General features: G+C 46.1%; 2 protein-coding genes across 3 annotated transcripts in view; one reads left to right on the plus strand and one right to left on the minus strand.

Moving 5' to 3' along the window:
- LOC119399050 (ataxin-8-like) overlaps positions 1–7,601 on the minus strand; it is a 35,633-nt gene extending 28,032 nt beyond the window's left edge. The window contains exons 1-2 of the mRNA XM_049417514.1: positions 7,565–7,601; positions 6,840–6,979 (exon numbers count right to left, since the gene is read on the minus strand). Of these exons, the coding sequence (XP_049273471.1) occupies positions 6,840–6,979; positions 7,565–7,601 (177 nt within the window). The remainder of the gene's footprint in view (positions 1–6,839; positions 6,980–7,564) is intronic.
- Positions 1–14,617, plus strand: part of LOC119399975 (receptor-type guanylate cyclase Gyc76C) — a 282,517-nt gene that overhangs the window by 107,300 nt on the left and 160,600 nt on the right. The gene's annotated exons all lie outside the window — the stretch shown is intronic.

Here is a 14,617-nt window from a genome sequence, read left to right on the forward strand (position 1 = left end):
CATTATTAGTGGGCCAGTGGTTATCAGAGGGGCTTGCCCGATTTTCTGTAACACCTACGCGGTAGTATAGAATTTGCGCACATAGGACGAACGAATTTTGGTTTCGCCTACCCATATGCGGCTTCTCTGTAAAACATGTTTCGTTCGGTCAAGCCTGACCTATGTTGAATGACATAAAGAGCTCAGCCCAAACCGACACTTTGCTTCTGAATACTATATCGTGCTTGAAGGACATATAGGATGTTTTGCTTACTAAACCTACGTAATACCTAACCTGTGGTGAGTGAATCGTAAGAGTGCACCTGAAGGCTGAAACCAACACCGCTTTGCTGTTCAACACCTTGAGTTTGAAAAAAAAAAAACCTATAAGTTGGATGAAAAATGTGTCGAGTGGGGCAATAATTATTGTTATTAATTAATTGTTGGTTTATTATCGTTTTGTTTTCGCCCCCCTCCTCCTCCCTCTCCCCCCGCCCGCCAGTTTCGCCTTTGCGTATTTGCGGATTCTTTGAGGACATTGTTCCCAGTGGCGTCCGCGTTAGGCCTAACAAGAAAAGGTATACCTCTAAAAAAACGCCAGGCCTGCGCTGAAACCGCAGCACAGTCACAGCGAAAGCTGGAAGAGCGGCGTTTCAAGAGCCCGTTGTAAGCTCTCTTGGGGCTACAATACAAGTACACTAGAAAGGTACCCACTATGCCATAAACCAAATTTTCGTGAAGTTGGGAAGCGCCTACTAAGCCATTATTCGTCATTCTGCGGAGAAGCGAGGCACCAGCTACACGTCTGTAAGGGATTATGTGCACTTTTGTTGACGCGACGACTGATGACGATGAAGAATTACGGCTCAGCCCTTTGTAATGGGTTGGAAGCTTTAAACGGCCCACCAGTTATGTAATTTCCACTGGGTGACGCCCGGTCGCTATTTCCCCCTGCCGTCATGCTGTATAACATACGCTGACGTAGGAGAGAGACGGGGGAGGGGTGCGAAGAACTTTACTGAGACCCCGAGGAAATGGATCATGCGCTTATGGGCTTCCTTGGCAACCACTACAAGTGCACTTGAGAGGAACCCACTACGCTATAAATCATTGTAATTTTTGAGAAGTAGGGCAGCAGGCACTGTGCCATTTTTCGTCATTCTACGGAGAGCCGTGCTATCTGCTAAACGCATGCAAGGCATTATGCGCACTTTGTTGATGCTGTGCCTGATGACGACGAAGAATTATGGCAGAGACCTTTGTAATGGGTTGGAAGCAATCAACAACCTACTCGTTGCGCAATTCGCATTGTGTGACGCCTGGTTATAGAATTCGCGTTGTGCGACCGTTGGTGCTTATTTTACTCTTCTACCACGCTATATTGCATATGCTAATGTGGTTCGTTCCCGACACGAAGCCTGTATAGGACCTTTTTGCAAAGCGGTTTCAACCACCGGCATGGCTCAGAGGTTGAATACTTGGCTCCCACGCAGAGGGCCCAGGTTCGAACCTCGTTACATCCTGGAATTTTTTCTTATTTCGTTTTTTTCTTATTTCGAGCGATACTGGTTACGGACACCGGCGGCGGCGGCGGCAGCGGCGGCGGCGGCGGCGGACAACTACGGCGCCAAAAACGGCCGGTGAAATGATCTCATAACAGCTTTCGCTGTAAAAGAACAAAGCTGACACAGGAAGCCGTTCGGTTGCTCGGCCGTGACGAAGGAATCAAAAGGAGCGCACCGGCTGTGCGGGCTCTGTTCCTTTCGAGCTTAGTCGGAGCTTCTTTGACAACACTGCTCCTAGCGACGATCGCGTTAGGACTAACGACAAAGGCGCCTGTAAAAAAATAAAAGCAAAAAAACGGCAACGAGAACGGTTCGACAGTGTTACCGCGATGAATGTATCATAAGCGGCACATTTGCTATAAGGGCTCCTGTTCAAGCGTCGTCGGTGCTTCGTTAGGCCTAACGTTAGGCCTAACGTCGTCGGCATGTTAGGCCTAACCACAGAGGAGCTCGCAAATACAGAAGCAGAAATGCCGCCACAGCAATGGTTCGGTCGCATAGTGGTGACGAAGTTGTCAAAAGGAGTTGCCACCGGCTGTGCGGACATACTCCTATTCAAGCATGGTCGCCGCTCAAGTGACGACACCGCTCCTAGCGGCGACCTTGTTATGCCTAGCAACGATGGTGAACGTTAGAAAAAAGAAACATGCAACAAGGGTGGTCCGACCGTGTTGCTGTGAGAACGAAGGTTATCATAAGAGGGCACGCACACCAGCTGTTCAAGCGTTGTCGGCGCTTAATTGATAACGCTTCTCCGTAACTGCTGCCATGTTAGGCCTAACGACGGAGGAGCGTGCTCGTGAGTATTAAAACGAGAAAAAAATGGCGCCAGAGTGGTTTGGCAGTGTTGTCATGATGAAAGAGTTAAAAAAAATGGAAGTACGCGCCCAATGTATTATACGAGCCGCCTGCACCGTCAGACTGGCGGTATTTATACGGGCTCAGTTGAGCGCTGAGCAAACCGAGGGTTCTGGGAAAAAATAGAGCGTGCTGGGTCGCGGGTAATTATCCCTGACCGGGCGGGGCCGTTCGCGTCGGCGGCGTCCTTTTGTCTATACGACACTCACTTGTTCACTAGAGCCATGCAACATTCAGGCGTGCCGTTTAGGTTAACCCGTGGCTTATAGCGATCTTTTGAGGTGCGCACTTATAACGATGCCGCTCCCCTGTTTATCCTTTTCTCTTAGATTTTTCTTCCTCTAAGTTTTCGCCAACGACTAAACCGCGAGCATATGTCCCTATTATGTCACTGACTTCAAACTGCTTTCTTAAACTCTTAGTGCATTCTTGGCTTAGAAAAAGTTCCTAAAGCTTGGCTAGTTCAACGTATTCGAAAACGTTGCATACATAGGCGAACCTTGCGCTGGTATAAAGCTGAATGAAACCTTAAAGAGATGCGTAATAGAAACACTACACGTCTTGAGTCAAAGAAATTATTTTTTTGAAATTATTTTGTCGGTAATTGTGTGCCATCGCAGCTTCATTATTATCCCTGCAATGCACCGGCACATCAATATTAATGAGGAGTAGGAGTATAACGGCGTTTTACTCTCTCATGTCTCAAGAGTATATGGACATTCGACTCTTTCAGAGGAAGGTGGAGTATAAATCACACTTCGCTCTCTTCCTACAGAGTGAGCAATGCATTTCACTCCGATGTTTTGCGAGAGTAAAACAGCGTTCTGAAGAGTAACTCAGTACTTTTACTCCTGCGATACCCTCCCCAGTTTTTAGAGTGTATAAGCACACGCCCTTAAAACCTGTCTCGTCACGGCGAGCTGGTGCGAACGTCTCAAGGATGATGTTGCCAGATGCGCTTTCATTTCGCGCGTTTTCTGGCTTACCAAGCCCCTTCTCGCGGCAATAGTGGACATTTTAGTATTGTGAAATGTAATTGTCGAATACGAAAAGCCATCTTTTTTTTGTCTTTTCATTTGTGTGCCTTTAAGGAGAACGATCAACTATATCCGTCGAAGTTTTCTTCTGAAGTGTTTGGACATCTTGCTCATTCATCAAATTCGTCGTGCAGTCAGTTCAACTATCGTTGATGTTATTGGTGAAAACTTTGAAAGGCGTCTACCAAAGTAAAAAAATATTTACTTTGACGTTTCGGTTCCCACACGGGAGCCTCGCTTGCAAAGTGAAACTTGAAATGTCAAATATATTTGGCTCCTTGGTTGGCGTATTTCGATGTTTTCGCCACTGCTTCATCCCCGACCAGACGAGATTTCGTCATACCCTCGACTTCGTCAGTCGATCGTTTAATTCATGGCAATAAAGCTTTTTGTAAAGTTCTTCATCGATTTAAACTGATCGATTGTTTATCTATGGTGTTCCTCTAAGGGCATTAAACTTTGTTTAAACTCAGTGATTGAAAGAGCAAATACTCGAGGCAAGTCAGTTCAGAGCGATAGTTCAATTGAGGTCAGCTAGCTCCTGTTGCGAAAACGATAGAAAATGTTTGTTTAGAAGTTCTTTTTGTTGTCGTTGTCGTATCAACAGTGGGGGACAGCGACATTTTCCCCATCTGACGGTTAATATTGTTACGGAGAGGAAGTGATGGAAGACGAAGGGCTGAAGGGCCTGACTGGCGCGCGAGTGTGGCGGTCAGCCATCTTGACTCTTTTACTAATTCCTCTCTGTAAATACATATTTTATATACTCATACAACCCCGTATCATATTGGTGGAGGTGCTGGGTACTGCAGCAGGCAACGGAGCTCCGCAGCGGACGTCGCATCGCCCTCCCAACCATGGCTAACGTTGAGCCTCCTGCATCAACGTCGCTGTCTGCATCAACGTCGCCATCACCACCACTTGTTTTTGTACCACCTAAGGATCCCGGTACGTTCTGTGGGACCGATGGCGTCGACGTTGAAGACTGGTTGGCCATGTTTGAACGCGTGAGTGTACCGAACAGATGGGATCCCACACTTCAGCTGGCCAATGTGTTATTTTACTTGAGGGGCACTGCGAAGGTGTGGTACGAAAACAACGAAGAAGAACTCACTAGCTGGGACCAATGCAAAGAAAAGTTGCGAGAGGTATTTGGCAAACCCGCCGGCCGTAAGATCGCCGCCAAAAAGGAACTGGCCTGCCGTGCCCAATCTTCCAAGGAATCGTACCTCTCCTATATTCAGGACGTGCTCGCTCTCTGCCGAAAGGCCGACAGTGACATGACGGAAAGTGAGAAGGTCGGGCATGTGCTGAAGGGGATCGCCGACGATGCATTCAACCTCCTGATGTGCAAGGGCTGTTCCACCGTGGATGCGATCATCAAAGAGTGTCGTCAGTTCGAGCAAGCAAAAAGCCGCCGCATTCTGCAACCGTTCGCCAGACTTCCAAACACCGCTGCCACGTCGACGTGTGAAGAGCAGTCAACACAGCAACATCCTTCGCCGCCGGAAGACCTGACACGAATTGTTCGTCGTGAACTGGAAGCGATGGCGCCCTCAGCATTCTATTCGCGCAGCACCGATGCCACCCCTGTTACCGTTCCTCTCGTTCAAGCCATCGTTCGTCAGGAGCTGGAAAATATCGGAGTGCATTCTGTGTGCTCTGTCGCCACGCCCAGAGTCAGCGAACGCCTTTCTGCCACGTCCTCCTCAAACCGACGATTCTCTCCACGTTCTCGCAACCCGGCTGAGTGGCGAACTGCAGATGACCGCCCAATATGTTTCACCTGCCACCGCGCTGGACATATTGCCCGCTACTGCCGCAGCACATGGTCCTCGGCACCTCGTGCTACGACCAATATGACCCGTTTTGACAGTAATGCCCACCATTTTTCACCCGCTCCCGAGTCCAACGCCGCTGACAATGCCGCTAGGAACATACTCATACAACCCCGTATCAATATCATTGTTCGAGTTTTACGTCCAAAAACCACTATATGATTATGAGGCACGCCGTGGGGGAGGGCGCCGAAAATTTCGACCACCTAGAATTCTTTAACGTGCACTGACATAGCACAGTGCGCGGGCCTCTTTTTATTTCGCCTCTATCGATATGCCACCGCCGCGGCTCGGGTCGAACCCGCGACTTTCGCGTCAGGAACTGAGTAGCCCACCGTAACACCGAGGCGGACGTTTGGATATCTTGTTTGAATGTCTGGGCAGTCGGTTCAACGATTGTTGAATTAACGGTAATAACGGTTCTGGTAAAGTTCAATCAATAAATCAATCAATCAATCAATCAATCAATCAATCAATCAATCAATCAATCAATCAATCAATCAATCAATCAATCAATCAATCAATCAAATGAACGTTTATTTTTCCGCAAGAAATATTAGAAGGACAAAAAAAATGCCGCAACTCCTGCAGCTTGACAATGCTTGACGATGAGTCCAGCATCACATGAGCATGGCATAAAAAGTAATTGTGAAGGAAATATAGGATATATAAATCTGGTTACTTTAAGGGAATGACAAAAAGTTGCAGAAAATTAGTAAAGATAAATTTCATAATCAGTTTAAACTAACTGATAGTTCATCTTTTGTGTCCGTTTAGAGGGACACTAAAGAGAAAGAAGGATTTGTCTCATATTAGTAAATTACTGTTTCACATTTCCAAAATCACCACACTTCCAGCAAGAAGACGCTTGGTAAGCGAGAAAACGCGCTAAAAGAAAAGGCGGGTGGCGACGCCACCTTGAAACTTCCGCACCAAACGCCGTGACGTCATAGATTTTGACTGCTTCTGTTAAGTCTTACATAGCTTCTAATCGGTAAAATTGAAGTACATAGCCCTTTGATGGGGTCGTACACTAAACATACCAAGTTTCATCAAATTTCGTTGAGCCAGTGTCGCCAAAAATACCAAAAACACAGTAAATAATCCGTGACGTCACGTGCGGAGGTTTCGGCGCGAAATTTAAGAATGGAACTTTCACCTTGATTTTCTCCTGTATTAATAAATCTATGATGGTGAAATTAACGACATTAGAATTCTCAGAGTACAGTTTGTCAATCTAAATCGACTCCTTGTTTCACTTTAGTTTCCCTTTAAGGGCATTAACCTTTTCTAGACGAATGAAAGAGCAGACCCTCAAGACAATCAGTTTAGACTGACAACTCAATCGAGGTCCGCTAGCTTCTAACAAAGACGAAACAAAAATACAAATTTTGTTTGGCTGTTGTCATTATTGTTGTTGACATATCAACAGGAGGGGGCAGCGACATTTTCCTCCTCTCCCAGTCGGGCGTTGGTCTTTCGGCTAACGAACGGCACTTATCGGGCGAAATTTTGCTGTTCCTCTTGGCCGCAGTCGCATTCGCAGCATGATTGCGTGTGACCTCAAGAGACTTCTTGGTCCCGAGGTCGACCACTTGTAGACCACTTCTAGACCTCTTGAAGGTGCCGTTCACTCCTGGCACTGGCGCGCGGAGGAGGAAGATAAGACTTGAGTTCAAGTGCTCCTCGATCGTATATAACGCTGAAAACGCAGAAACAAAGACTATTCAAGGACAGTTGTTCGGACGGGGACATTGTTTGGTCCGCACAATCTTCGAGAAGAGTGCTTGACTAACCTGTGTAGGCACTTATGCTTGTAGTCAACTTGAAGACGTGCGTTAAAAAGGGGCGCTCCACTCAAACATTAAATCAGTTTGGACCCATAAAGCATTGTTTGTGAACTCTTTCTGTCGCTCATTTCGGCATCTCAGGTTCGTTATTAGAAGAGACGAAGGTCGAAGGTCAAAAAGGAGGCTGTACGAAGGTAAAAACATCAGCAACGCCATAATAATAATTGTAGGGGTTTAATGCTCTAAAACCACAATATGAGGGGCGCCGTAGTGGATGGATCCGGCATTGTCGACCACCTGGGCTTTCAGCAACGCCATTGACGTAGTCAGGCGTTGCAGCTGACGTTACAACGACGTGCACAAATTTTGGTGATTTGTGGCGTCATAACATGGTGATTCTTTTCCACCACCTCGTGACGACGGGGACGGTCACTTTTTGCGTTTTATGAGACAATCTTGGGCTTTCGCCTTAACAGTTTTAGTCCTCGCTTCCTCACGTGCCTCATGGCCGTTGGTCAGCACTCCTCGTTCCATTGCCTCCGAAGGATCGACAAGAGAGGTTCTAAGCGGTTGCTTATCGGTCGGGGCATTGTTTGGTGACCCCGATGTTTTTGTCCGTGGCGCTGGCGGCGTGCTTGGAATTCCGCAACGATTAAGAACAGCGTCGCTGTCCTGCGCGCGTGGCATGAACACCGTCCTTCGGCTTGTCGCCAAGCCATAAGCACCGAGGCTCCGCTCTGTTGCGTCGGACTGGAATTTCGGGCGACGTGGGGAGCAGACTTTTGTTCTGGGACGTGGACTTGTTGATGAGCTTTCTGTCGGTGTTCCCGGCGGACAGAGGACTCAAGCAGCTGTCTGACAGACTACAAGCTTTGACGATGACGATGTCCGCCGGAACAACATGAATGACAACGACAACCAACAGCAGCAGCAACAACGGCAACAAAATCAGCAACAACACAACCACCATGACGGCCCCCAACGGCGACAACTACAACTGCAACGGCATCATCATGAACCACAGCACCGTCACCTGTGTCGTCGTTGGTGGCGAGCGGAGCAAACGTTTGTCCGCAGTCGTCGATTGATCGCGCTCCTCTTTGAGACAGCGCCCGAACATAACTGACGGATCTCTCGCGCTTAAATTACAAAAGAAACGTCAACCACGGTCTACATTAACAACGGTGACAGTGAAACCACCACCCGTGGCATCCGCGATTATCTGCGGCAACGCGCCGTTGCCGCAGCAACGCGCCACAGTAAAAAAGAGAGAAAAAAAAAACGTGCTTTTTGCTCTCTTTTTCTTTCTCTAAATTTTATTCATTATTATTTTTAACTTTGTGCATAAAAAGGGACACTAACACAGTGTATTCACATTCCTGATGAAGACCGGACCCCAGCCGAAACGTTGAAAGTAAAACCTCCTGTTGCTGCAACTTTCATAGAAGGTCTCCTTCAATTCCATTACTGCGCCCGCGGCCACTCCGCCACGATATATATATATATATATATATATATATATATATATATATATATATATATATATATATATATATATATATATATATATATATATATATATATATATATATGTGTGTGTGTGTGTGTGTGTGTGTGTGTGTGTGTGTGTGTGTGTGTGTGTGTGTGTGTGTGTGTGTGTGTATACTGATATACTGACAAGTCGTTGCTGCGATTCCGCGTAATGCATTTTATGGGATAATACGTTTATTTTACTTTTGTCGGCCAACATTGCACAGCGGCAACGTCTTTTCAAAGATTTATAATGCGATCGAATTTGGACCTGAAATTCGATAAAACGACTTGAGAAGTGTGCTTTTACTGGGATTTCTAAAACTCTTAGCATCATCTTTCACTCTACACCAGCTTTATTAAATGACCTTTCAACTATCCAAGGGCGCGTTTGTGAGTCTTCGGACATCACGTGAACGACAATGGCGCTTTGCCCGTGGCCGCATCAAGCGATTTCCCCGCACTAACCTTATAGCTTGGCTTGATTCGATTTGATTCCTATACGCACACGACCAGAAAGGTGTGGGATACTGGCGATATGCTATGTAATACTTTTAGGAGCGTTCGTCGGATAATGCGCTTTTCGGATGATACGTTTCATTTCCCGATTCCTTCGAAGTCATGATCATATGATGGCGTCATCATACGACGTCATTTATATCAGATTCATAAAGAAACAGTGACGGCCTTTTGACGACCTGTGACCTTGTGATGACGTCATCATATGACATCACCATCATGTCACAGGTCGTCAAAATGAGTGACATCCCCATGACGACACATAACGTGACGACACACGATGGCGTCATCACACGACATAGTATGGCTTCGTCAAACGTGAGGTGCAGAGTGCTGCGGTGCCTCCGATCTTGAAGGCAGTGCAAAACCACGTTAGGCGCAGGAAGGATTCGGGGGAGGGGTTTAGATCAATACAATCGAAGAAGAAGAAGATGGCCTTCGACTTCGAGTCGTCTTAGGCGACTGCATATGGGACCGCGTGACTTTCTTTTTTGTTTGTTTATTTGGAACTGTGCAGAAACAAGAAGCTCTTTCAATTGAAAAACGCAAGTAGCAAGAAGCGCTGACACGGGTGTCCTGTGAACAGCTTTGACATTTCTCCCGCTTTTGTGTAAACGTCAGCGGGAAGACTCAAGTTGTTAGCTCAGCGCTCGCTCGTGTACACCACTCTAGTATTACGTATCTTTTACTGACGATGCTGCACTAGCAGATTTTCTTTTAGACGCGTTCTCGAAATCTGTGTTTTCAGACGCTCTTGCGAAAAACATGCCCGACTGTTGAAGCACCGCGGCTCCATTCTGTAATTGCTCCCCTTGAAACAAAAAACAAAAGCGCGATGTTCAGCTGATGCGGCGAGGACAGCGTTTTTCTTAAGTGTTTAGCGTTGATTCTAGCTTTGCTTTTAACGACAAAGAAAAAAAAAGAGAAAAGGCTCTTACAGGATCCAAGAGATCTCAGTTGAATCTTTCGTTGTAGCCGGTATTTCGCTATATATTGAATTGTACGTGTTGATGTTAATTGTTGTGGCTTTACGGTCCCAAAACCACGATACGATTATGAGAGACGCCGAAGTGGAGGGCGTCGGAAATTCCGAACACCTGATATTCTTTAACGTGCACCTAAATCTAAGCACACGGGCCTCTATAATTTTGCCTCCACCGCAGTGTGGCCACCACGGCCGGGATTCGATCCCGCGACCATTGGGTCAGCAGTAGAGCACCATAACCACTAGACCACCACGGCGGGTGTGTTGACGTTCTTTCTGTGCTCGCTTTATTCTGTACCTTCTGATGTCAACGAATTCCTCTTTCTACGGGATTTGTTTTATGTAATTCTGATAGGCACTCTCTTCGCACATTTTTCACTTTTCGGCCTCCTACTGAAAAGGTATCACCCTGACATATGCAATGTTATTTTGTTGATGTTAATGAACTTGAATGATTATACTAAGCAGCGCCGATGCGGTATTTTGCATTCCTTACAGAAGAGAAGTGCGTCAGAAAGAGTACATGCATGTATTGAGATTATTTATTTATTTATTTATTTATTTATTTATTTATTTATTTATTTATTTATTTATTTATTTATTTATTTATTTATTTATTTATTTATTTATTTATTTATTTATTTCATAGAGCCTGTTGCAGAGAGGTGAGTAAACATTGTTCCCCGAGTCGGACGCGGCAGAGAAGCTACATTCAGTTTGACATTTGACAAGCGAGCTTTATATTTTAGTCATCGCATTTTTTTTAATGTATGCTCGATAAAAATTACCATGTTTCCTTTGTGTGGCCTTTCTCTTGGAAACTGCGCTCGCTCGCAAGCAATTTTCGAAAGCTAACTGAGTTTCCGTTGAGTGAGGAAAAATACAAAAGAATGATAGGAAGCTGTAAAAGCACAGAGCAATGACACACTGCGTCGACTTTCGAAAAGTGAGTTAAAACAGCCTCGACTGTTTCAGAAAAAGTCGTAACACAGTTATTCTCGTTAGTTCAATTTGCACATCGCCGCTGTTAATAAACTTACTGACGAAGGCAGTTAACGTACACTGAGTCATCTTTACGGACACACTTCAAACACACATTCAGAGAGTCGTTAGAATTCCTGTTGTCGATGTGCAATTTTTTTGTTTTTTTTCTTTCTCTGTAAATTCGTTGAGACGTAGTTGAATTAGCGCGAGCGTCGTTTTGGCAAGGACGCGTAATTTATTTTATTCAGTTTTAGGGGCGAAGCTCCTTATAGCGGCACCCGTTCGTCCCTCGTAGCGTAGTATGTAACCAGTCTTACGCTTTGACCTGCAAGGTGGTGCCGGTGGGAGATTTTTCCTGTGCGTTGTTGAACAATAAAAAATTCGCAGCGTTAGCTAAAAGCCGACTTCTTCTGTCTCTCATTCCCATTAGCAGCCATTCTTTACCTCCAAGGTAGTGCCTGGTGAGATTTCTCCTGTGCGTGATTAAACAATAAAAATTTTGTTCAAAACGCCGTTGATTGATGAAATAAACCAACAAAAGACGCCAGATGTTTTGTAAAAGCAAAACGAAAGAACGCCAGATGTTTCTAAAGCAAAACGAAAAGACGCCAGCTGCTTAACGAAAGACGCCAGATGTTTTCTAAGCAATGGTTTTCTAAACAATGAAAATTCACAGCGTACATGTAAAAATAAAGCGCGCTGCAAGTCGTCATAACTCATCGAACCTTTAGTATAAACGCGCCCGATCTCACGTCGGTGATGATGTACTGGGCAGAATTCACGGAAGATTCACGGTTTACCGATGAACCTCCGCAGCTTCGCCCACTCATCATCATTCACTCCGTGGATATGCTGTGATTTTTTTTTTGTAAATTATAGACGTTGTGTTATTTGCTTTCTGTCGAGCCTGTGTTCCAGTCCGTAGATATAGTGTATAATTACCCGCTGTGCACTTAGCAGCTATAAGGCAATATGATAATCGTTGGGGTTTTACGGCCGAAAAGCACGATGCGATTGTGAGGGACGCCGTAGCGGAAGGCTGCGGATATTTGCGACCAGCTTGGTTGCTTTAACGTTCACCTAAATGGAAGCAATCGGGCCTCCAGCATTTCGCATTCATCGCAATGCGGCCACCCTGCCGGGGTTCGATCCCGCGACCTTCAGATCGGCATTCGGGCACCATAGCCACTAGACCACCGCGGCGAGTCTGCAGAACTAGGTTTTCGCCGTCAGATTCTTTGAAAGTTCTAAGCATCCTCCATTAATTTTAGAGCGTCCAGAACGTCGTCGAAGATGCAACATAAATAACCCGGCAAGCGTGAACTTTCGAAGTAGGAACGCGTCGGGAAAACTCGTTTAGCCGGAGATTTTCGCGTGACTCTCCAATAGCGTGCGAACGCGTATCGAACGCCTTAGGAACTGCATCAGCGGATGCGCTAAATAAAGGATGTGTATCAAAGCGCGCAGCCCCACTCGACGTTCGCAGGGAGTGTTCGATTATTTCTACGCGCGTGCCACCCCCGCTCCCTTTTGTGATTACCACTTCAACACTTCCTCCCCCCTCTCCCCCCGTAACTCCTCCCTCTCTTCATCTCTTCTTCGACTTGCCCTCTCTTCCTCCCTCACCCTCTTTCCATCCTACTGATGGCCACTTCAATCTTTAGCCTCCTCCTCCGCACCCCCTCCCCCTCGGGACCTGTCCTCAGCTCCTCGACGAAGTTTGTCCTTATCAACGGTATATGGAACATCGATTCCACCTGCTTCCTACCTTTGTTCCTTTCCTGTCGAGATATTTCTAGTCTCTCATCGTTGAGCAGGTGCTGTGAAATATGGATGGGATTGGGAAAGGGGGGTGAGGTGTTGCAAGTAGGCTGGGATTCAATAATGGACCGATAAGCGGCGAGAAGCCGCAGTGCACAAAGTTATCTGTATACCTCTTTGTCGACGTTTCCTGGTGTTGGGAGGTATGTGGACGTGCAGGCGTACGCTTACGTATACGGGAGCGCGCCTGCGCGCTTAGCAGAGTTGCACTCGGTTACAACCTAAGAAAAAAATGTAGCTCCGCCCATAGAACCAACGGCGGATGACAGTCGTGCTAGCTGGTTTCCGCTCGAACCGTAAGTACTTTTTTTCTCGACTAACGTAAACACTACGCATATTACGAGTTAAAGGCTCGCCGTTACTACCTAAAAACGTCGCGTTTGGACGTCAGAATCCCAGACGAAACTTACCGGGACGTTCAAGTTTTAGATCTAAAACCAGCGGCGAAAGCGTGGGTCTGTATGCCAAAGTCAACTATCGGAAACAGTAAGATGTGCTTGACGTCACGAAAATAGGTAAGCGCTATTGGATGGAGCTTTTATGTAAATTATCTTTGGGGGTAACAGCGATGGCTGTGGGCGGAGCTGACATTGTTTTCTTAGATTGTAACCGAGTACTAAGTGTACTAGTTAAACTATGTATTTTTGTATGACCAGGTAGTTAAGAGAATTTTGTGAGTGTAACCCCCTTCGCCCTTCGTTTATCGGGCACCTTGGACAATGCAACGAGTAAGGCAGAAGAAAAATAGACCGCTCAGCTTAGCGACATAGCTGTAAGCGAGGCTACGCGATAACGTTTCAAGTCCTCGCTTCCTCCTTCCCTTATCTCCCTTATCTTTTTAATGACCAGGTAACATCTTGTCTTCTTCATTGTCGGCAGCACAGCGAGCGTTGCGTAGCGCATGCGCTTGTGAATGTCGCGTGGAGTTCGCGACCGGTCTTTTAGTGAACCAGTTTGTCTATCAATAACCTATTCCATCACTGAATTTTTTTCCAGGGGTGACAATCAACAACAATGAGTTATTTCGATAACTCGACTTCATCTATATATGTCCTGAAAGGGTTAATCGTCTGCCAGACAGACACAATCGACGGAGAAGTCTCCAATCTTACCTATTGTTTCTTTAATTTCGAGCGCAAATTTACCGCAGCTCTTGTATACGTCAGGTTGCGTCACAAATTTCGAGGTGTGTACCGGTTTGGCCTTAGAACGCACTCGCTTGAATCATCTGGTTTTCTTAGGATGCAATATACAGTCACTCTTTTACCGTAAAGCGAGCGAATAATTCATTGTAAACATAGTATTAATAATTGAGTGGCCTATTGCTTAGGCGGGCAAGCAGCTCCTGGGTCCCAGTGCCTTCTTCAGCTCTCTCGATGACTTCGACCTGCATACAGGCATCTAGCCTGATGAAATACCGGTATCTAATTTCATTATAGCTACGCAGCAAAAATGACTCCTGTGGGTCTCACTAAACCGAAGATTTAAGCTAAACTCTGGAGTTGTACTTTCCAAAACAGGACGCACTGGATCTAATGCGAGATTTTTAGTTCTATGTGGTATACGGCATCATTATCAGTCTACAGCAGGTCGTGTAAGTACGTCCTTAGAAACTTAAAAAAATGTCTTCGTTGCTTTAATTCTGGATGACTTTTCGGGATCACATACGAGGTATAGTTGCAAGCGACATCGGTCTATAGCCAAGGCGAGC

This window comes from Rhipicephalus sanguineus, chromosome 7, assembly GCF_013339695.2.
Source record: "Rhipicephalus sanguineus isolate Rsan-2018 chromosome 7, BIME_Rsan_1.4, whole genome shotgun sequence".
Taxonomy (NCBI): Eukaryota; Metazoa; Arthropoda; class Arachnida; order Ixodida; family Ixodidae; genus Rhipicephalus; species Rhipicephalus sanguineus.